At 38.2% G+C, this 24887-nt stretch overlaps 1 protein-coding gene across 1 annotated transcript; it reads right to left on the bottom strand.

Moving 5' to 3' along the window:
- Positions 1–1133: 1133 nt before the first annotated feature.
- Positions 1134–23742, bottom strand: LOC311263875 (integrin alpha-M-like). The gene is made up of 31 exons (XM_084364219.1): positions 23664–23742; positions 19037–19154; positions 18735–18826; positions 18488–18570; positions 18268–18382; positions 17999–18129; positions 17757–17899; positions 17430–17577; positions 17028–17163; positions 16828–16901; positions 15160–15277; positions 14417–14559; positions 13430–13576; positions 13142–13339; positions 11907–12037; positions 11002–11159; positions 10741–10907; positions 10188–10298; positions 7841–7911; positions 7621–7762; positions 6130–6219; positions 5947–6026; positions 5766–5846; positions 5609–5684; positions 4487–4594; positions 4354–4395; positions 4141–4266; positions 3948–4061; positions 3778–3849; positions 3555–3665; positions 1134–3369 (listed from the first exon to the last, which is right to left on the bottom strand). Exons 1-31 carry the CDS (start codon positions 23713–23715, stop codon positions 3148–3150), a joined length of 3600 nt encoding a protein of 1199 aa, XP_084220345.1. The 5' UTR covers positions 23716–23742; the 3' UTR covers positions 1134–3147.
- Positions 23743–24887: the final 1145 nt, after the last annotated feature.

The raw sequence follows: 24887 nt of genomic DNA, 5'->3' as shown, positions 1-24887 counted from the left end.
AAAGTGCTTTAAATTTACAGTTTTCCATCCATGGGATTAAGCTAACTGAACTTTTAAAAAATAAGTACACAAGCACACTATTTTATGTTAACTAAACTCGATATTTATTACTCTCTTTGGTAGTTGTTTTAATTACACACAAGTCAATCACATTGACTTATTGAAACTCAAACGCATGTGACTTAAGATTTGTGTGGCAACTTGCTGCCTCAATAACACTGAGTACAACTAACTTAAAATGTTGTAAATGTCTTCTATTGAACAGTATTTTCTTGCCCTCTCCCATTGAAAACACTGCAGACAGAAAAATATTCATTTTAGTACATAATTTAATAATGAACAGAAATATTGAACTAGGATGAAAAATAAAGATTTTTAATCTTTTAAAGATTTAAAAGACATTTTTTTTTATACTTATTTATTTCTTTGTACTGAAATTCCCATAGGAATACAACATAACACAAGGTCTGCAAAATGTGAAGTCCAGACTGTAAATAAAAATGTATGAAGATGTTAAATTCATAAAAAACCTATTCTACAGATGTTTTTTTTTTTGAAAAATCAAAAACAGTCACCCTCTTGTGACTAACGACCAAAAAAAGAGGATGTTAAGAAAAACTTGCACTGCCTCCTTTAAGCGACTTGAAAAATGTCATTGCGTTTTTGACTAGCTAAGCTACTATTTTAGGAGCTATAATGGAAGTCGTAAAATTCATCTGTGACCATTAATGGGCTAATTTGCTTGTGTTTTTTTTTAATTTGCGTATGTTTGCGTGTTTTCTTATACGTTTGTATTTCTTCTCCAAAGCTACAAAGTGATCCTTTAAATCAATAGCACCGCACTACCACTATTCCTCCTTTTTTGGCAAATCCATTTTTCTGGACAGGTTGTCACTGTTTGTTTTGTTTTTTTTGTTTCTTGCAGGTAAAATGTGGATTGCCTTTCTGTTTTTAAGGTGGCAAAATAAAGCAACACAACATAGTAATCATAATAATTCATGATAAGAAAGGCAAGATAATACTGAGAAATAAAATCCAAGCACTCATTTGGACACACGGGGCATCGTGTTTTTATTGATGAAGAGAATAAAAAGTTATTGTGAGCAAAAAGAAATATATACTGTATATACACACAAACAAACAATGGGAAACCACAACATATGCCTGCATCACCAATGTTTTAGGATTCCTTATTCCCACTTGACTGCCAACAGACAGTCAGATTTAAATAAGACCTCAGAGGAACATGTACTTGCTGACCGTACTGTATTACATAATAGCATTTTTAAAAAGTGTGATTGTTTTTTCCTCCTGCCTTTAATAATTCACCCATGTTACAAGTACATCAGTGTCTTAATTAAGTGTCATCAGAGTAACTGATAAAAATAGCGCATGTGCTCACATATTTACAAGAAAAACAGTGGGCAGAATGGAATTTTTTTTTTTATATACTAAAAATGTCAAATGTCGACTGTGCCAGGTGAGGCTGAAATATTGTAAGAGCACTGGTTCAGGCGATAAGGTAAATGCATTTCAGGTTTGAGGACCATTAAGGAGTCTCCTCCTCGGGACAGACTCCAGGAGCTCTACTATCCATTTGTTTCTTACTCATTCCTTAGGTGCTACTCACAATTTTGTGCACATTATTGTAAAGTGTTACCAACCTACGGAATGCTGTCTACAAAGACAATGTTTTGCAAGATTACTATCAATAAACAATGCATTTAATGTACCACTGCATTTACTCAGATGATCATTATTAAAAAGCTATACATTTTAAAGGCACAATCAGTAGGATTTTCCTATAAAACAATGGCTAATACACAAATAATCTGCTACTAACAAATCCTATTCAGCTCACCTTTAACAAGCAGTCAGCTGAGAGGAATGTGAATCCCCCATTCAATACCATGCAGACGATTGAAAATAGCTAAAGACTTACTAGTAATACTGTACAGTATATTACAGTGCAAATAATATATTCATTAATAATACTAATGGATAAATGTAGGAGATGCTAACAAAAGGATGTAAAACTTGGTCAGCTTTACACCAACAAACAACCAGTTCTGTGGAGAAAACCCAATCAGCAGGATAAACTATGGCACTATGTTTCTGCGAACCATGGATATACTGAAACTTTTAATTTCCTTTATGATGCAACTTACTGTTTCTTGAGGTTTAATTTTTAGTTTAATCTTGCAATAATGCTGTACTTATCCTCTAGCTAGGCTTAGGTTAGGGTTCGGAAAATATCACTTTCTGGCTTGAAGGGATGGTTCAGGTATTTTGGTGTGGGGTTGTATGAGGCACTTATCCCTAGTCATTGTATTACCTGCAGTAGATGGCGTTAGCAAACATGGCTGGAAATTGTCCTGAGGTTGCTTCACACTGACAAATGTTGAAACAAAGTCTCCAACAGCGGTCACTGGCTTGACAGCCTTCTCACCTGTAACACCACCACCCTCCCCTCCACCTCCATACATGGAAGTCAGGTTATAAATGTGTCATGTGAATGTGATATGACACGATTTGTGGAAATGTCTATATAGTACGTTGCCTATGACACACACAAATGTGAACGTTATGCTATAACGTATGCAAACATTTTATCCTGGTGACTGGGCTGGTCGATAGGGTCACACTAAACCAGATGTAACATTACTTGGATTTACAGCTCATGTATTTACAATGTTGAGGGAGAAGTTTGCACCTGCTCTGTCAGAGTGCCTTTTACATAGAAAACTTTTTAAAAAGAGAAAAAGGCTTCACCACGTTTGTTTCATGTGACTCAGCTTCAATGTCTTCCTTAGCATAGGGAATATGGGCCCTGTCTCTGTCAAAAGTCTTTGGACAACTGGTGAAAGAAGCCATTAACATGAGAAGCCAGTGTCTCCTTGCCGATGACCAGTTGACATGAATCTGGAGCGAGGAGACAGCTTAACATAAACACTAGAAGAAGAGATGAAATGGCTAGACTGGCTCTGTTAAAGGGAAAATATATCTGCCCACTTTAGAGCTTTGGAAGGGCTGGCAGGTGGATTTTATGAGCTTGTTGTCCCATAGTGTCCAGTCTTTATGGTAAGCTAAGCTAATCATATCCCGATAAACGGCCATAGCCCATTTTGATAGTGGTAAATTCATACTTTAATCCAGTTGTTCCTTTGTATCAGCCGGCCGGGTGGCACCGTCTGCCTCACCATCATCAAGACGCGTTTTTTCCTCTTCAGATTTGCCATTAGTCTGTGATTGGCTGGCTATCCCCTCCGTGAGGGCAGGGGTTAAGTCCATGTCGGCACAAGCCTGAAGAGAAGCTCTTTCCTCCTGTTCTTGATAATACTCAAGCGTTTTCCGCTTAAAGCAACCCAACTTGTGACAGAAGAAAGAAGAAAAGTTATTTCAAGGAAAGCCAGGGAGACCCATTTTACAGGAGAAAAAAAAATCATGTATATGTTTTTAATTCAGTTCCAAACATTCAGGCAACAGTTCTGCATATGGAGACAAAAATTTGTCTTCTTTTTGTATTTTATGTAGAAAGATCTATTGACTCTTACCTTAAACATGATGACTGTAATTATGACCAGAAGCAAAAATCCCAGAATAGTTCCAGTTAAAATGATCAGCAGTTCATCCGGGGGTATTATGAGCTCAACCTGAACTTCAGTCTGTTGGCAGAGAGAATAAAAGGTTTGTGGGACCTTTGCTATTTTGAACGAGGATCTAACATTTCTTGTAGACAAAATGGTTTTGGCTGTTCATGTGTAGACTGGTATGTACCCATTTCATTGTTGGATCGTTGTCTTTCCATAAGCCAGTTTCAGCAGACTTCTGTTTAAAACCCCCTTTATTCTGTGGTTGACAAACATGATAAATTGTGTATACTGAATAATATTAAAAAGCATTATTTTTTAAATGGCATTACTGTGGTCTTACATGCAACAACATACCTGTTTTTTTTTAGAGTCCAGCACATATCGTTGATCATCATAACTGACATGTATAAAGCTTTTAAATTTGACCTCCGCAGCCTCTCCAGTGTATCGCTTAAGAAAGGCAATATTCTGCAAAAGATTATGTAAATTAATGATATATCTACCACTTTCAGTGGTACATGTGGTGTGTATCCTGTCTGCTACGTACCGCTGCATGCTGTTTGAGATCCTTAAATTGTACGTCTCCTGACCATCTAAACTCTGTGCTTGATTCTTTGTCCAGGATGAAACTATCACACACTATGTTTTTGCAGTATTTTTCTGGGGAGCAGTACTGCAACACAGCAACAGTTTATTTGGGATTTGTAATTTCATGACATGTTCAGTGAGAATATTTTGATACTAAATATGTTGTACTTACTTCAGACTTTTTGTCAGTAATGCTTGTGCATTGGGTTTTGTTCTAAAAAAAAAAAAGTAATTGGTAAGAATTAAGGATGTTTTGTTCTAAACAGCAGTTTGTATGTATGTATGTAAGTCCTGTTTCTGCTTACCTGCTGGACAAAGACTTGATAGTTCTCCATTTCAAAGTTATGTTCCAGTTTAGTTGGAAAGAACAGGGACACGTTGATAGGATAAGCCTTGAAACCAGTGTTTCTTATCTGCAAACAGTGGGAGACAGGTGGTCCATTTTATTGAGGTTCAACATTTTGTAAAATACAACGATTCACTTTCTTGCTGAGAGTTCGATGAGAAGATTGACACCACTCTCCTGTTTATATGGTAAATGTAAAGCTAAAGCCAGCAGCCAGTGAGCTTAGCTTAGCATAAACGCTGGCTCTGTCCAAGGGTGAAAAAAGTCTTCAAAGCAGCACCTTTAATGCTCACTAATTAACACATTATATCTTGTTTGTTTAATTTAAACGAAAAACAAGTCAGATTACACGTTTTTGTTTTAAGGTGGTAATGTGTCAGACTATTTTCTGCTAGTAGACTGTTTTTTTTTTTAACCTTTGGACAGAGCCAGATTAGCCATTACCATTCTTTTTCCAGCCTTTATGTTAAGCTAAGCTAACTGTCTTCAAGTTCCAGATTCATATCTTATCATGTTATTCTCATGCTGTATACTAGTCTGACAGAGAAATTCTTGACTTACTGATGGCTTTTTCTGGAGTTATGTTATATCATGTCTCATTCCTTTGTCCATACCAAACCCTCATAAAAGTATGTGTTACACTTCGTTTTTTCGCCTGCACACAAACTGTTCTCTAGCAAACCTCTGACAGCCAAAGTTGGCGACTAGCTAGTAAACACAGTGGAGCCTTTAGCAACTTATGGGCCCGATTAATCACCTTTAAGGCCAAGTTGGTGAGGATGAAAATAGAGCAAAAAGAAGAGTGATAAAGATTTGCAGGGACATGACTGCAAATGAATACTAATTTTGCTGTGTCTGCAATGCGTAAATAGGTAATTGTTTGCCAACTAGTTCACCATAGAGTTTTTATGAGATGCTATTGTGTCAGTGTTGTGTTTGGTGCTTGATCAGCTGCCCCCAAGTAGCCAAGAAATCAGTTAATGCAGCTCTAGACTTGCAGATTGATTAGTTGTTCATGATTAGTTTGCCATTTGCCATGGGACTGGATGGTTGCTTGTTGCATAATAATTTACAGCCTCACCTTGTATATAGCAACCATTTTTTTAGGTGCTGCATCCTCTGTTGAGAAGTTCAGATAGGTGATGGTGTCGTCGTTCCTGGAAAGAAAGCAGGATGGTCAAAATGTACATCTAAGATCTGCAGTTATAGAAATAAGATTCATGTGAATTGTCACTTACACTGTTACTACCATTTTAATTTCATATTGTACTGGGATGCTTTTGGTCAGGGAACTGTTCCTGGAGGAGTTTGAATTGTCACTGAGGATGTAAAAAGCATTTGTAATGAATATCAAACATGAAATACGTAATGAGAGTAAATCATATTTTAATCATACAAAAAAAAAGAGGAGCTGTGTACCTTTTTCCAATAATGGTCATCGAAACAGTGTCATTCCACTCATATTCAGTATTGATGTGGAAAGAAGTGTTAAATGTTGCCTTCACAGGAAAAAGACAGTTATGTTAGATTTTGCTCACAGAGAAAGTGACAATTAGAGAAGGCTCAGGCAGTTAGTCATAGCTATTGGTTTATGAAACTCACAGTTGATCGGCTGCGATACACAGGAAGGCTGATGCCGCATGTAGTTTTATCAAGAATGTGGTCACAGCTGTGGAGCGTTGGTCTTGTTGCCTGTTTTAAGAGAAGAATGCGCACAAACACATGTGAACTGAGACCCTCTAGAACAAAAGGTTTTAGTTCAATTCGAATGCTGCGATGTGTGTGCGTACATGGTTGTGTTTAAGTTTTGCATTTGTGTTTAAGTTTAAATATTCAGTAATTATAAAGAGAGAGATTTCAAACAGCATTAGTTCTCAGAGTCATTTATTGTGTTTGAGAACAGTTCCGCCTCTGACACCCCACACATCCACATTCAGTTTCCTTTCCTCTTTGAGTAGCACAAGTGTGAACGAAAGCTTTGCAGTGGATACACACTTAAAATGGATGGACAGTTCAACAAAGATTAAATGATCAAGTCTTTTCTTTAGGGATTCGGATTTGTTTTTTGTTTTTAGTTTAACGGGCTGTTGCACAAATGGGCTTTGGGTCAAATGGGACATTTTCTGGAATGTTGGGGTTTTGTGTATTTATTCACTGCATTGTGGTGTCAGGTTCACAGAATTTGACTTGAACTGAGATGCCCCGCCCCTTGTGCATATATTCAGCAACGATATTTAAGTAGGCTGCAGGAGTTAAATGCTGAACAGTCAGTTGGTGGAATGTGTGCCAGAAAATCTTTCTGACACCATTCATCACCACGAGCAGCTGTAACCATTGGGACAATGGATGGATCCATTGATTTGTGTTGTTTACGCCAAATTGTTCGTCAGGTGACATTGAATTTCCAACCATGACTTCCAAGTCAAAGTCACTTAAATCACCGTTCTTCTCTCTTCTGATGTTTAATTTGAACGAGCAGACTTTTTGGCAATGCCTGTGGGCTTTTATGCATTAAGCTGATGTTACATGACTAGCATATTTTTTTGCATTCTCCACCTCTCCACCAATTTTGCAAAGCCCTACTATAACATTGTCTGATTCATGATGGACAGATTTTAAAAAAGGATGAAAATCAATGCAGCAGAACTAGAAATATTGTCCTGATTATTCCAATCATTGCTCTTTCTTGTCAGAACCTGGCACCAGCATTACTCACAATGCAACTCAGCCACCAACAGTTTGGAAATGTGGATGTTTCATGCTAGTAGCGGCTAATGTCCCCTTGAGCCACTAGCCTCAAGCAGAGTTGAGGACTTCTTTCTAACTCCTCACACCAGATTTGTATCATTTTCACTATTGTAGGCCTAGCAGACCTAGACTCAAATGATATCATTTGAGGTAATTTATCAGTCTTCATGCAGTTCCCTCTGGGGCCACAAATGCTTAATAGATCCTTTTTCACATATTCAGTTGTGACTGTGAGCATACTTTGATTTGTAAAGTCTGTGGTGTGCCCCTTTAGCAAAAGCAGGTACTCAGATACAAGGTGGCCACTGAGGGCGACATGATATACAAGTTTGATTTTTAAGTCACCTCTGCCAAAGTCATCCGAGAGAAGGAGAGGCCTAGAGGATGTTCCATTGAAAGGCTGGTGTTGTACGAGTCATCACCATGATTGGACAGTTTTACAAACAGGGTGAAGTATTTCTTTTCTGCCACTAATAATGTTGGGGTCCTAAGAGAAAGAGAGTACTTCTTAGATTTGGTCAAATGATGTTACTTTTGCCACGCTATGTTTGTCAGATATACATACGTGAAGTTGAAATCGAGCTCAAGTTCAGCAATACAGGTGTCATTTTTTCTGCATTGCTTTTCAAAGGGAACCTGTAGACCAAAAAAAGAAAAAGAAGTTAATGTCATGCTTGAAAAAACAGAGAAAGCCAGAAAATCAAAACACGATTCCTGGAACACAATAAAACAACATTATAGTTTTTGTGACCAGGCAACTACAAAAATGAAGAAGAGTGCTTGAAATTTGGTATAGATCTTCATTTTGTCCCCATATTAACTGTAATAACTTTGATCTCCTGACTTTTCATCTGGTGCCATCATTCAATCCAAGTTTCCCCAATACTTTGGCTTACAACCAAATATCTGCAGAACTAATGACATTCCCATCAGTCTTTGTTGCACTTTGTTAATAGTGCCAATAATTGGATGTTAGCATGCTTACACACATGCTAATAGAAGATTGTGATCATGGTCAACATTATGGCTGCTAATCAGCATGTTAGTATTGATCAGCAGAAATACTTAGGTAGGCTTTAGCAGACGGGTGTTAATCTTTGTCACTCTCATAATTCAATTTCGTTTTTTGGGTATCCGATTCAATTATTGATTGAATAGAAAGTCTTTTGCTCCAGTTTATTGTGTGCTAAACCATTAGGAACCATTGAGGTCCTTAATCTGCTGAAATACAATATGAGACAACTGGAAATTAAGATAAATTAATTGATTCACTTGAAAACATGCATGTGTGTATGTGGACAACAAAATAAGGGGTTGTGCTCTGCTGCATTATTAACCATGGTCCAGTAGTGAGACCAGCCACTCTGCTGCACTGTTAGCTCCGGGGGATCCATCATTGTACAGGACGCTGAGCAGAAGCAGAGGTATTTTCTACACCACAGAGTTTGTCTAACGAGTTGAATGCTGTGTGTTTGTTAGCTTGTTAGCAGTTGTCAAGCTGGTCTGTTTTGTTACTGCTGTCCACTCCTCCACTCTTTAACGTTACGTCAGACATCTTATGACAAAATGAAGTGTGTTCACAAACGTGTGGCCAGCTTAACATTTGTCTTCCAAAGGTAATTATCTAGTCAATAAATGAAATTAAAGTCTGCTGCTGCTGCCTTGTTTGAAGATAAGCTGCAACATAACACTAGCATTTGAATGCCGTAAATTGTCTGCGTGCTGCACTAGCCTCACAGTCTAGTTCCACCTTTCAACATCACAACACTAATTAACACTTCGAAAATAGATTTTTGACATTTGTGAATAGATTCTGAATTGTGTGAGATGAGAATCGCAATTCTTATGTGAATCGATTTTTTTCTACCCACACTTACTGTAGCAGTTAAATGCTACACAGTTGGTACAATGTGCTGCAAAACATTTTTTACCGACACCATTACATCACCACTAGCAGCTTTAAACATTTGGACAATGCTGGATAATATAAGATTTTGAACATGGTAAACATTATACCTGCTAAACAGCATGTTAGTGTACCAGGATGATATATGTGGGCCATGATGTATGATGTATCCCTGTTTGTAAAGTGGCCTGTATTGTTCTGCTTTCTCATCTACTGGGTTCTCATTAGCCAATCGCTGAAGGAGGTCATTTTATGAAGGCACACAGTTGTCATCTCAGCTCTCTCTTGATTTCCTACGCTGAAGACACGCATCCTGTTCACCTTGCTGCTGCAATTGTCTCAGCTAGGGTAGCAGTTGTTGCATTGATTGCGCTCTAGTTAAGTGTTCTTTGCTGTTGTAACATTAGTTGTTTATGCCTTTTTGTAAATACCCCTATCGGGGATCCCCCTCCTTTTGAAGTGAGCCACTTGCAGATTGCTGCCGATAACCCCTGGTCCACACAGCCTGCTTATGTAATGTGTGGCGGCTGTGTTGCTGAGCTGCTGCATCTCGCTCGTGTATAGTGTGTCCAGACAGGCAGCGTTGATGCTGCAGCGCAGCTCCTGCCTGCCCTATCTTTTTACATGGAGTTTTCAAGAACCACATGGATAACAATAGGCGAAAACCAAATCTCTAAATGACGTGTCACTGCACCACAACAGTAGTGTTTCTTCCGCTGGCCCACTAGTTCCCACTCATCCCATAGATTTTAGAAAGTCACTGTTTCAGCTCATTTTGATCTTTAGTGACAAATATGTCCTAAAGGCAGACTTTGCTATCTGTGTCAAAGGTAAAGGTTACCACTTGGAAAGAGTGTTGCAAAAGACACATTCACAAAAGTCATCATCACATCCTTAAACAGAATTGCATTTCATATATTATGTCTGCCTAGTAGTGTGCAGAGCGCTGATCACTTCCTTTATCAAAACATGTAAAAGACAAAACTGTATGAATGCAAATGTGTACCTCAACAACAGCCGTCCTTTTGCTGTCTACGTTCAGGATGGCAGCTGCACTGTCAATTTGGCCAAAGTTCACTCTGATGCTGATGGGTGATAAGGTGTCTGTCACACATTTCTGCAAGAAAAAAGAGTCATCTGGACTTTGTTAAAGAAATGCTCAGACAATGCAGAACAAAAGAAGAGGAGCCCAAAGCAAAAATGTTGGGCTATAGTCTATAATTGTTCATCATAATAACCAACAAAAGTTGATCAATATACTTGACATGCTTTATGAAACTATTTTAAATTTGAGGTGTACTAGTTTATATACAGACACATGGACAATATTTTTAGATGGAGAGATATGCTTATATACAGTACAGATAGTTAAACAGTATGTGATGGTTTAGATGACATGCAAAGTGTCTTTGAGTCTCTTGAAAAATGCTATGCACATAAAATGTATTATAATTATTATTGCTATTATTATTATTATTATTAGTATTAGTAGTAGTAGTAGTAGTAGTAGTAGTAGTAGTATTATAAGTATGGTTAATATTATTCATTGGTCTCCATACTGGCATGTAGATGGGGTAGTTGAAGCAGGTGTGTTTATCCCTCAGCTCAAAGGTGGAAGTAACATTTTTAGCTGTCCTGTCATCTTGACTGAAGAAACCTCGAATGATTTTTCTTGTTGGATCCACATGGAGCGTGTACGAGATGTTTAGTCCAGAGCGCATCGCCCCTGTAAAGGCATCCAGAAGGGTTAAAATAACACATTGATAGGATGAACAGCATCAGCAGCTGTTAATGCATACATTATTGAGACAAGTCCTTACCTGCTTTGCTCTTTGTTGTTTCTACCATTTCAAAGCAGGCTGTTAAGTTGACCATTGGTAAATTTTCGTTTGTGTTGCCCACACAGCCGATTTTTTCAGTGCTTATCTTCTCAGGTTGAAAAGACAGATGAACCGTGACATTAAGTACTGGCCTGGCCCTGAAAGACATTCGTCAAATTAAATTATAATTAAAAAGGCATTATTATACTTTGCACAGGATCTTTTCTCTAGGATGATTGTATACTTAAGCAGGCAAGCTAGGTAATCAAAACACCAGTCCACGATATCACTACCCTCTGCAACTCTGCTCTGGCAAAGCTAAAAGCCAAAATGACTTCAAACTACTTTATCCTTGGGTTGTATGGGAGAGTTTGTATGTAAGATAATTGACAGTTCCCTCCCACATTCACACAAAATTCTTCTTCACATTTGCCTTGTTGAAAACACTGCTGGATGGGGTGATTTGCGTTGATTTTCAACATATAGAAAATATGGCTGCTGCCCTTGAATCATCAAATCTGTCCCAGTCAAAAAATGTATTATGTCTTAGTTTATTGTACAGTTTGCAATGCTGCATTCACTCATTGTGCACAGTTTATTGTACATGATGAGTGAAGGCAGGTAGATTCAGGTAATGTGTGCCACTCTTGTTGAAAACTGAACTCTGAGATGTATTTGGCGTTGAGAGGCTAAAGCCAGAGGTAGACTTGCTTTTTAACCATGCTTTGAGATAGACAAGCTGCATAGTTCATGACATTTACACATATGTTTATTATTTGATGATGCACACAAGCAACGCTCCAAACACCAGACAGTCATCATGTGCATGCGACTTGTTAAGATGAAGTATATCTCCAGCCTGAGAGTTAGCAATTTGACCTACTTAATGTACACAGTATCCGTACCTCAAGACAACAGCCATGCCTTGTGATCCGACCACAATGTCTGGGAGTCCATCCTCTCCAAGGTCTATTTCCCCATAGATTGCCTGTCCAAAGAATCTCAGCCGAAGGTGTATTTCCTTCCCCAAGATTCTCTGGAATAACATAGATAGAGAAATCACTGAAACAGTATGTGATTTATCCAGGTGAGACAAATAAAGGTTTTGAAGGTAAATACCAAACTCATAAAAAACCCTGATGATAATCATATTCTGTAATCAGTTATATAATTCCATGGATGACTTTTTAATTTTATTCAAACGCCAGTTTTAGACTGATGTTTTGGCAAACAAGCACATTTGCCTAACCCTCCTGATGGTGATGCACTATAAAAAAAAGTATGTTGGGGGAAATTGGATGTGTCTCCAGCTAGACTTGACCCAACAACCTAACAACCCATTGTTGTTCAGGGTCAACACCTTAATGGCCCAGACACACCAAACTGACAGCAAAGAACTAGCAGTGACAAGAGGCTGGCTGTTGAGTTGCCTGTGTCTCAGCCAAAAGGCTGCACTTGACATACCCCAAAGACTGCAACCCACTGCCAGCTACCTTGTGCCTTCTGCGCCTGCATGAAAGGAAATAACTCTCCATACCACAAGAGAGTCTTTATTCATCAAAAATGGAAACTGGAAGACTCAGAACTACAAATAACTGTTGTTATGACAAAGCAGTGATGACTTTTTATCAAATATGTCTGATAAAAAGTTGCAAATGGCACTGGCGCAGAGGCAAAAAATAAAAAGAAAGCGCACTAACTTCGTTAAATAATCGCTTCTAGTGATGGGCTCCAGGGGCTTTCCCTTTCTTTTTCCATTTCTCTACAATTAACTTTTTTGATTGGCTTGCTTAGCGGCCAAACAGTCATTCTCTTACCAGTGGGCTTTGCTGCCAACTCAACAACAACAATGGAGGATATTACATGCTCTTTCAGCCAAAAATCCAACACGGGACAACAAGGCGCTGTTTACGCTCACAAACAACCCGACATTGGCCTGGTTTGTCAGGGCCTTAATCCCTTAGCCACAGGGCTGACGTGATGCACTACTGATTGATATAGAAGAAGAAGTTTTGTCTGCTCCTTGCATAGTGATCACTCAACCAGTCAGTTGCTCTTCTCTTCATATAGAGGGTTAACTTTTTTAAAAACAAAACAACAATGGAGGATATTGTGTTTCTTTTCTGATTTTCTGTCTCACCTGGCTGAAAGTGCTGCGTATCCCTCTGTGTTTGTCACCAAGGAAGATGTACACAGCCCCTCTGTAATCATCTTCAAGGGGGGCTCCAACAGCAACGTCTCGGAGTCCATCTCCATTCAGATCTGCAAGACTGGATATAGTGGTGCCAAATCTCCCCATGGATGGTGCAATCATATTCTGTTCTCTATTCAGTCGCAGCTGTGAATATAAGAACACCAGTTTATTGATTAAGACAATCAATAAAAACATTCAATATCTCACTGTAATCTCATTTAAATCTGATCCCACCTCATCAGTCAGTGTGTAGACGTATATATGGCCCTCTCTCTTCTCCCTCTCCTGGTAAAACAGGGGAGCTCCCACCAGCAGAAAATCGGTGTTCCCATCTGAGTCAATATCTACTGAGCACAGCTCTGCACCAAAGTAGGAACCAATCTGAAAAGTGAGGTTTATATCATTTAACTTACAAAATGGTGCCAGCACAAGGAAGTTCTTTGGTTTCCTCCCTGCAACCACAGAAATGACGTGCCTTTGCACATTTTCATAAAGGTGCAACATGCATTTTGCATCTCTAAATGTAGAGAAAGTAAAGCAGCAGATTTGACCAAAGAAGGCAGCTAGATTTCTTCAAGACAAAGATACAATCTGGGAATCGGGGTCCAGCTGCTTTTTCCAAGATGCAGGTTAACTTAGTTTATCTGTGGAATGGCATATTATTTTGTGTGCCATTGTGCGTACTGTTTTTGATTACTGTATTTTCCATGTGCTGTCTGTCTAACATGAACAGGACTATGAAATGATATTTCCTCCTCAGCCAAGTCTAAGATGTAAATGTGAGGGGTTTCTAGGTATTAATAAGGAAAGTGATCCCAAAAATAAAAGTAAACCTGCCTCTTGGACAGTCTTTTGTTATTCAAGTGGTGTCTCTGTCACAGCCACTCTGCCCTCCATCACTTGTTTCTGCACTATGTAACTTCAGTGAGAGGGTAGGATCACAACATTTTATACATGTTTACTTCAAGATACAAGTTTCAAAGACTCAACATTGTTATGACGTAATGAGTTTTGTTTGTCCTTAGCATCTACATTATGTCATTGTGATAAATTGTTACAGGCCTGGGGTCTGTATTTATGACAGTGATGCACTCAGAAACTGTGGATTGGGGTGCCAAATCACGCAAAATGCCAATTTCAACATAATGTTGTTTTAAGGCAAACTTACAAAAATAATTTCTGTTAAGTAAAGCCATTTTCTTTTTCAAAACAGTTACCAACCTGCTCCCCATTTATTCTTTGGGCTGGGGTCCAGCTCTTGCCATCATGTCTGAAAAGTATGACCTGTCCTATGTGTTCAAATCTTGGTGCACCAGTGAAATATAGAAGAGCTTCATTCTTCTCTCCAACAGAAGTAGAGTATCCTGCAACAGAGTAATTTCAAATAATTTCACTTCATAAATTCACTATGTTATGTTAATTTTCATGAAACCTAATGCTGTTTTTTCTAATTTTGAAGGGGTTGTAGATGAACATTTACTCAGTTTATGATCCCCTCTTATGTATTTGCTACTTTTGCAGTACAAAGCTATTTTTAACCCATAATTGAGGTTGGAAACTGATTTAATAAGACTTAAACACACAGCAATAAAACCAGTAACATGTAAGTGAATGATTTAGATTATCTTGTTTCAATGCAATGTTGTGCTGGGATCCATTTTGATTGTCAAAGAACAATCACGCCCCCACATTGGCAATGGCGCTCCCTGATGGCAGTGATCATCTGTGTGTCATTTGTGTCAAGTGGCATCCAAGAGCCAAGGTTACCCAGTCGAACATTGCATTGTACCTCTACGATCAACGTTATTTGCTTCACTTGTTAGTGGTTTTAATGTTGTGGCTGATCTGTGAATGTTTTTTTGCCATGCATCATTTAAAAATAAAACATCAGTAACTCAAGTCAAACAAAAAAATCTGTTAATAAAGAAGCAGAAAACATGAAACTAAATAAATAACTTTACTACCCATGTAGGAGTCGTTCTCCATGAGAGGATCTTGAATTTGTGTTTCTTTTTGTTCATGAAGCTCTTGGAGAGAACCACGCCATGTGTTGGTTCCCACTGAACCCAGAATCATGGTATCCTGTTGACAGAAATGTGCAGGTCTGGTCAGTGAACAAAGGGAAGTGGAACCAACAACAGTAGTTATGTTGGGAGGTGACAGATCAACTGCCTAGTCTGTCTAGCAGCAGTCAGATTACTTTGTCCAGTGAGTTTGGTCCAGTGAGACAGGGTGGGGTCAGCACCTTAAGGCTACATTCACACCAAATCCGTCAATCTGGTGAAAACTTATGTCTTCCCATTAATTTTAATGAGGGTAGTCAATTTTGGCTACGGTGGTTTTGAGCCCAGGAGCTTCTGAACAACAAAAACAGCTGTGGCAAAAAAGTTGAAACAGACTCAAGCCCGATGCCACGTTGCGTGGTTTGGCCAATCACATAAACTGGCGATCAGACTAACGGCATGAATGACTGAATCCACAGTGGAGTGTAACGTAATGTGTCATGTGTATTCACTCAGTTTGGCATTGTGCACTTTTCATCTGTGGATGCCGATGATGTTAGACTGTGAATGTTAAGTAGCACGATGTTCACCTGTGATCACTCAGTTAGGTCTTGGTCTTTGGTGCCCCAGTTTGAAACACAACGCAACAATATACCTCACATCCTGGTTATTCACTGTTACTTTTAAACCACCATTGTGGACAAACAATCACAAGTAGGACAACTGCTAGTGCTAGTAGCATAAGTGCTCTACCTTAATGCTTCATCTCTGGACATGTGTAAAAATAACTCCTCAAACACCACCTGTTCACTACAGTCTACAACCTCTCTCAATTCTGCTTCCCTGACAGACTCTAATCCTTGTTACTACTTTCTGTTTGTTTGTTTGTGTTTTTCTGTTTGTGTAGCATTGATCCTACTGTGTAAAGCTTTTTGGGTCCTGTGAAAGGCGCTATACAAAGCCAAGCTAATTTTATTACTATTATTATTACCAAACTGATCCGGGGGTCGGTTAAAGTTCACAACGTGTCACACACATGGCCATGGAGTGACAGTAAACTGTCGCACAACCCTGCGGCGTTTCACTGCACCACCAGATTTGGTCTGAACACAGCCTAAAGGTGTGGTTTGGTTGACTGTAGTGCATTGTTTTTCTTTTTCTTTCTTTCTTTTTTTTTTTTTTTTAATAAATCATTATGGGATAAGATGAGTCATTATGTTTTGCGAAACTTGTGGAGGCCATGCAAGCATGAGTGCATCCTGTCATTAAAGCAACAGGGGGACGAACCAAATGCTATGATCTTCTGAAATTCATGGTCATTTTTCATAGATTCAACCTCATCACTTGAATTGTCTCCACTGTGCTGATGACGTCTAGCTTCATTCTTACTGGTGAAGTTCGCCTTTCCTACCTAGCTTACACTCTGCTGCAAACATACACAAGTTGCCATTTTCTGTTGCTTATCTGACATTTCTGTGTAGCTGCTAAAGGCATGTGTGCTACCAATACATGTGTGATTTCATATGGGACTCTGGGACCTTTTTTATTCTATAAAAGTCATTTACGGTTACTGCCAATTTACTTTTCTTTTCTCTGATTGTCAACATTTGACTTTGTGATTTTACTCACCTTGTAGAAGACGGCACTAAATCCACTCTGAGACATTTCATTGGTCAGCTCTCCGGCTAGAGCCTGTCTGGAGCCTATATAAAAAGTTGCAGTAATATTTCATGTTACTATTGCAGGGGCATACACTTTAGATAAAATTGTTTTTTGTCAAAACATTATTTTACAAAGAAGGAAAAGAAAACTATACAATTCAACATCACCTTCCATACTAAAGATCTTATTTTGAAAGTTTTCCAGTATTCCTGTGAGTCCATTGTAGTTCTCAATTTTGAAGATATTATTTTTTTTTGGTTCTGAAGCAATGTTCTCAAATTTGTCCAGCTGAACGTCTTTGACCTGAAACCAGAATGCTGCTTGAAATTATGAAGTACCTCGACGTCTGATGTCAACAAGACAGTTTTAACAAGACAGTTTTGTACAATACTGGACTCAAATGTTGAATCAGTACAAGTTGCACTATTTAAGCTGAGCTCTGGCACAATTGTTACTTAAAGCAACATTATCTAACTTTTTACATCTCTGAGGTATACCTCATGTGATTATTTGATCCATTGGGCAAATAAGATATAAAGATGAAACACGTTATATCAAAGACAGCTTACCGCAATGACAAAACGAATAATGTTTTTGTCATTATATCTTTTAATAATGCCGTCGTCATCATCACTAGGATCTCCATCTGTGATCAGCACCAGAACTTTAGTTGCATCAGGAGAGGCGCCTGCACCAGGGTTTTCAAAGATTTCATCCCTGAAACAAATGTAACAGGTGAAACTGTAATGCTCAGAATAAAACTTTATGTATAAATATGAATACATTAACAAATAAGATGGTTATGATTTTACAGTTGTACTTATTGTGCAGTTTGTTTAAAGTTATTAAGTTGTTTGAGAGTTTAAGAGCTGTTTATGTGATGTAACTGAACTTACAACACAAATTTGAGGGCTCTGTGTGTGTTGGTAAGACTCTTCATATGGACTTCTGCCATTAGTCTTTTAAAAGCACTACCAGCTTGATAGTCATTGAAGTCAAAAACCTTTCTGAAACCAAAGGAGAACTGAACTGCTGCAAACTGAAAAATAGAGAAAAAATGATAGTATTCATATAACATTGTTTTTCAATTTAACAAACAAATGCTATATATGCTGTAATGTTGCAGTAGTGCAGTGACCTTGACTGATGTTTGATTGAGGCTCTTCATTATATCCACTATGAATTCTTTATTCTTGTGGAACTCCCCGTCAGTCATACTCTGTGATCCATCAAATAGAAAGACAAGGTCCACTGTCTTTTTTGTGCATTCTGAAAAGAATAACAGAGGGAACGTTTGTAAGGACAGTTTAGTCAAGAACATAACATTGAATATAATATCTTACTGCCAGGACCAAGTGCTATGACCACAGTGAGTTGGAGAAGTATACGCTCTCTAAATGTTTTTACCTTGGAAAGCAGGTGTTGAACGGGAGATCTGCTGAAGATCACTTGTCACCGTGTAACACACACTGTTCAGATAGGAGTTCTCATCACATTCATGAGCTACACTTGGACTGCAAACCTAGATCAGAACATAAGAGGTGAAATTAACTTGATCATATGAAATTGTTTTGCTCAGAACTTTGAAAAAAATGTCACAGAAAGTGTATTTTAGATTTTATCTTACAGTGAATTGGGAGCGATTGGAGTCTTTAGCTATTGACAGGCCAAGGTACTTGACTGGTATTGTTGTGTGGTCAAGAGAAATTTCTGCAAGAGTAGCATTTGATTTAAAATACACAAAGTTTTTAGGCTGCAATATGACATTTTTTCATTTAAGATGTCATCTTTCTGCATTGTTGGAAATTGTACTGTTCCTCTTTGTAATAGTGGGATTCACTGTGTAGTGTTTATTTCAAAAACTGCACTTATACCTTTAGGGTTGAAGCACTGGGTGTCTTTGACATGAACAGGTTTGCATATTCCCCCAGATCCATTTCGCTGCAGAGGTGCTGTAACAATTATCCTGGGGATGAACAACCGAGATGACACTAATCTTAACCATTTCAGTGGCCAGGCTCACACAAGCACATAACATCTATGCTACACACAAAAGGAAATCTTGCCTAACTGATGAACATTTTTAGCTACTGGGCTGATGGGTAATAAGGATTTTGCAATAAACACAGCAATAATAAATATTAACTGAACCACCAAGTTGTAAATGCAGACTTACCCTTTCTCTTTACCAGACAAGAACTGAACCACTTTGTATCCAAAGAAATCTTTTTGTTCACCAGTGTAGACATCAGGGTCTTTCATATCGATGTTGAAAGCCAAAGAGACATGGATGGCTGCAATTTGTGGAAAAAACAGACCACATGACTCTTATGACATGTTAAACCTTAATCTGAATTGCAACTAAACTGAAATTGTTACTCGTAAATAATCAGGACTTGAAAAACTGTTTTAGAAATAATTTGATATTTTAAGTCAATCTCACCACTAAATTTGTTTTTCATAATATTTTAAAAATGCATTCATTTCTAATATTTTGTTTATGTCTGCACAACCCAGTCTTCATCTATCTTATCTACAGTCCAAATAAAGAAAAGAAGCAAGTGTGTAACAGGACACTAAAGTACCTCTGTGGCAAATGTGTGTTCAACACTTGTTGTTTATGTTGTGATTTCACACAAATTGATATTTGTTCCATGAATCCTGCCTTTTCCATGTTACAATATAGAGAATTCAGCATGTTGCCTATAATGCACTTACACACACATAAACAAGTGGCTGTGACACAAGTGTCATTCTTCACATACATCAATATGCACTCGGAGGCAGATCAGGGCCAAATAGACCCAGGGTGAGAGAAAATATTTGTGGGAATTTACAGAGCTTGAAACAGAAGTAAACATTGCAACACACAAGGGTGTTACAATAGTGTTAATGTTAAAGGAACAATCCATCAATTAAGCATTAAACTCCTGTATATTGTCGGACTATTTGGACAATCTAAACTGATGCAGCAGAACCTAGCATAAAAACTCAGTGCCTACATTACCCACGGTGCAATTCTATAGTCGTAAGTTCAGTCAGAGATGCGTGCAGAGATTGAGTGCGGAGATCCTGCACCAATTCTCAGCATCCTCCTCTGTGTGAAAGTTTCAGATGCAGTGAGGGATGAAATATCGCTGCGGCTCTGATGCGCCTCCGCAGGTAGTATACGGTAAAAAAAAATATACATGGAGAAGAGTCTGTCATCCTGTCTGTCCTACCGACCCCTCGTCACATTTCTGCCCAAAAAACAGCATCTGTCCCCGGCAAAAAACTTGAACTGTCTCCTTCCACTATTGTGTTGTTGTAGTTACTGTAGTTACTAAAAATCACTGCGACTGCCAACTGTCCTGACCGAGACTTCAGCGAACTTTCCCCGAGAAAAAAGCATCCCTCCCCGCGAGTGAAAGAGTCAGACAGCGTTGCTGTTTACTGATGGCTAATATGTAATTTAGAGCGAAAAAAACGTAACTTTGTCACTTTCCAGGATGCATGGTGGGTCAGGATCTCAATCACAACACATTATAACAGCATCCATATGATTGCAAACAGTCAGCGGGTACATGTTTAGATGGACAGGTGGACACCTGGGGGAGCACGTTAAAAAAAACACAGACTTCAACATAATCACGTGTACCATCATGCCTCATTTGGATCTGGAGCGCCGGTTTGCTGAATGAATTGATACACTGATGCGGCTTTACGCTGGAGCTGCTTGGTTCTATGTGAACAAACAACAGCAGAGAATTGGCGGAGGTAATGCGGAGTCTCTGTTTGAAAAGGGCTAGTGTCTGCCTCAGTCCTCTTTCTGCCCATTGTCCTCTGTCCCTCCCTTCATTGTCCTCTCTCTTCCCAAATAGACCATATTCACATGGCAGCCATTTTTCTCTGATGTCACGCTCAGGGTGGGAAATTCAAATGTTGTCATTTGTTTTCCAGGCTGTAAGTCATGTAAATGCAGGGAATCTGTCAAACTGACAATGGATTGTGAAAATCTGGAGGGATTTCGGGCCGTATTTTAAGGTAAAACAGCATATTTGATAGCCCATTTACAGCTTATGTTCCTAGCTAACCACCTCCTAGCTAACATTGCCCCCTGATAGTGGTACACAATATGATAGGAAAGGCTTAAATTAATTCCTAGCTATGGCACATGCACAGGACATGTATTTAGTATGGATGGTTCTGTATAACAAACCCTTCGGCGTTTAAGGTTAAGAAAAGATGCTGAAGTGCTTCCATTCTTAACAGTTTTAACATAGCAAGCAGAAGTCCTGCTGCTTCCAGGGTGCCTGATGGGACCTTATTTAGAAAAAGAAAATTGTACAGTAGTCAATGGAAGGGACACATAAATGTTTGATCCTGTTTGAATTGTGGAAAGAATTACACATATGATGTTTGTCAATTTGAAAGATCATTTTGCAAGTCAATAAAGTTGCAGTCTGTTGTAAAAATAGTTAAGTATCATTTAGTTTTGTTTAAAACCGCTCAGTGTACTGTCTCACCTACTATACCTCAGCAGTGAAAAAGTATTAAAACAGGTAAAAATACTAATAAACCCGGCCTTACTCGGGTGCCACAATAGCTCAGTTGATAGAGCGTGCATCCCATGTACAGAGGCTGAGTTCTCACTGCAGCGGCCCAGGGTTTGAGTCTGATCTGTGGCCCTTTCCTGCATGTCATCCCCTCTTCTCTCACATCCTGTTTCCTGTCTTTTCTCAAGTTGTCCTATTGAATAAAGCCATGAAAGTAATATTTAAAATAAATAAATATATCCTTCCTTACTGACGTGCAGTTATGTAAAGGGAGTGTTTGTCAGTTCTGTGAGTTAGCTAAAATATGGTACCGACTAAAAAGTTTCGCTTATGTGCTTTGGGAAGCATTAAATGAGACGTCACCTACGCAACAGTTTGTTGTCTAGTCTTTCTAATTATGTATTTTCACAGTCTTATATTTCATTAGTTTTATGACGAACTTCAACCTTCTCAAATTTAAAAATTACCTTTTAAATTGATATTTTAGCGTCTTTCAGCTTGTTGTTTTTGTGTAACTGCTTATAAATGTACTTTCTTGGTTCATTCTCTCCTCTCTCATCAGTGTCGGTTTCAGCAAACAAGCTGTGAAAACCAGCTGTACGGCACTGTAATGGCCCAACACCAAATGACAAAGTTAGCAACCAGCTGGTGAACATACTGTAGCATTTGGCAGCTAAAAAAGACAGCTATTAACCTCAGAGGTTGGTGGTGACCAACCAGAGCTAAAAGGAGAGTGAACATTGCTGCTGGATGTGTAAATGGGCAACATTATTAAAACTTTAGCTATAACAACTTTGTTTACAGTGATTTTATTCTGTGTCAGTGTCGTGTTTACAGCCTGTTGTGCTGGTTAATGCAGGAAAAAGTGGCAGTATGTTCAGCTCCCTCAGCCACCATATATGGTCAGTTCACCTGACTCAAAAACATTTCCGCTTTTATTACTAGTTGCTGTGATGAGCTAAGTACATTTATTTAAATTTGAGGTTTGTGTGCTTGAGTATTTTCTTTTCATGACACTTTCTACTTTTACTTTATGTCTCAGACAGAAAAATTGTACATTACTACAATTATTTGACAGCCCTAAGTACTTTACAAATTCAGATTTTTGACATGCAAAATATATGAGGGACTTATAATGTGATGCTTTGTTATAAATTGAACTACTCAACAGTGTATTAATTGAAAGAAAACAGATTTTCAGTTATTTTGATAATCATTTTTCACGCAAAAACATTTAATGGTTCCAGCCTAAAAAATTTGAGAATTTACTGCTTTTCCTTCTAATTCTTTGAATAATTTTAATGAATTTGTAATAATTTTGAAGTTTGGACTGTTGTTGGGACAAAACAAGCATTGAGAAGGTGTCACTTTGGGCTCTGGATGATTGTGATGGCAATTTTCACTATTTTCAGAAGCCATACAAACCAAACAATCATTTAATTCAGAATATAATCAGCAGATTAATCCATGATGAAAATAATCATTACTTGTTGTGCAAGCTCAGCTGCACCTCAACCAACTACAGCAGTAAAACCCTGCTTTTACATTAATGCATTAGCAATAATAATCTGATGAGATGAAATACACTGTCACAGTACTTTAAGTACATTTTCTAGACTATACTTACACATTTACTCAGTAATGTTTTCATTACAGATCTTTTACTTGTAATGGTGTATTTTTACAGTGTGGTATGATCACTTTAACTTGAGGTACGGATCTGAATGCTTCCTCCACCACCGACTAGTTACATGAAATCCCCCTCTTTTCTACCACGCTGCCTCATCTGATGCAATTGAAAGTTTCTTGCTGCTTAAAGAGAAAACTGTATAAATCAATGCACTTTTTCTTTAACAACAATAATCCAGTTCCTCTGGAAAATCCAGACCTTTCAGTTTCTATTGCTTCCATTACTTCTTTAAAAAAGTAGTTTCTAGGGGAACTGTTGGACTTGTGTAAAGGAACTTAAAAACTTGCATGCACTTGTGGTTTTAAACTCTCATTCTCACACATTGTGATAAATTTCCTGAGCATTGGGTCTCAGCACATTTTTTTTTACATAAACTGAGGATTAAAACTTATAAATAACTAAATAAAGTAAAATAGTGAAAATTCAGATAAAAAATTATGGTACAAGGCTTTACAACGAAATGCCATAATTTGTTGTTTAACATCTCGAGGGTTTTAAAATCCCCTTCACATCTGTCCCTATCTTTCCTTTCCTAGATGAATAAAAGAGTCAACATGTATAAAAACTTTAAATCTTACCAACATTCAGCACCATGTAGGTGAGAAGGAAGATGCAGCTCAGCCCATGCATCTTTCACACCACTCTCTTGTACTGCAACAGGTCTACTGGTGTTGCTCGAGATTTTTTTGATTTGTAGGCTACAATACTTCCTGTGTGCTTTTCTTTTCAGTGAGGGCGTTTCTGTACCAGGTGGTCGTGACATCCACAGTAATGCTCTCCCATGCTTCCCTTTTCTGTAGTAATCCCTAAACCCTTAATTTCTTAAAAAATATTTTGACATTTTTACAAAGGCAAAAGGAGGCTGCACTATATAGATACTGTGGTCATTGAAGGACAGCCCCAGCCTGCTCTCGGAACTGAATTAAAGGTATTATTAGCACAGATGCCTCATAATGGCTCAAACATTGGCGCAAACACACAGGGCTGCAGACATTTTTGTAGTTACAGTCTATGAGTCAGCAGAAGGAGATCATACTGAACAAGGGTCAACACAATGATTTTAAGCAGATTCAAGCTTATTGGTGGCAGGATCCCATTCACTGTTTTCCCTAATATTTGTTTGTTATTATGTTACTTTGTATCATATTAGTTGAACGTCTTACAATCAAAAGATATGTTTATCCAAAACTCCTATCCTTCTGAAGTGGGTTTGTGAGCTTGACCGTACATTGAGGGTGTAAATAACGTCTTTTCACATCCATTTGGGATCTTAGGGCTTTTCAGTTGATGTTTAATGTTTTATAACAAGCCTCATTAACTTGTGTTGTTTGGGAGAATGCTGCAACACTGTTTTGCTGTGAAGCTCCAGAAATGGTTTGTGGACTATGAAACTTCTTCTGACTTTCCATTGACATGAGACTGAGTAGAAAATGACCTAATCTTTCGTTTTCGGGTGAACTTATCCTTTATCCTTAGCCTGAGGCCCCACACATTTTGGTTAACCCAAAATGTAAACAGTATCATATGAAGGATTCACAGTTATTAATATACTGGTAATTCGACAGTCACTGATATTAAAGTGAGAAACTTCAGTCTGTTACTTATTTCATCTCATAAATGTGGTACAATACATGTTTTACCTCCAAATGTATTGAGATACAGCAATACCAGAGTATAAACACACAACATTACAAGTTAAAATTCTGCATTCAGATACTTGAGAAAAGTACTTAATTATTAGCAGTAAAATGTACTTGAAGTACTAACTACACAGAATTGTGTCATTCATTACTGGAATAATG

The sequence above is a fragment of the Pagrus pagrus genome (assembly GCF_965226575.1).
Source record: "Pagrus pagrus genome assembly, chromosome: 2".
NCBI lineage: Eukaryota > Metazoa > Chordata > Actinopteri > Spariformes > Sparidae > Pagrus > Pagrus pagrus.
This window is presented reverse-complemented; position numbering and strand designations above follow the sequence as displayed.

Coding starts and splice junctions, on each gene's coding strand:
- LOC311263875 (XM_084364219.1), bottom strand. CDS start 23,715: ATGCATGGGCTGAGCTGCATCTTCCTTCTCACCTACATGGTGCTGAAT. Junction 16,902..17,027: donor TAAGATCTTTAGTATGGAAG/GTGATGTTGAAT, acceptor CTTTTTATATAG/GCTCCAGACAGGCTCTAGCC. Junction 13,340..13,429: donor TCTACACACTGACTGATGAG/GTGGGATCAGAT, acceptor TTATATTCACAG/CTGCGACTGAATAGAGAACA.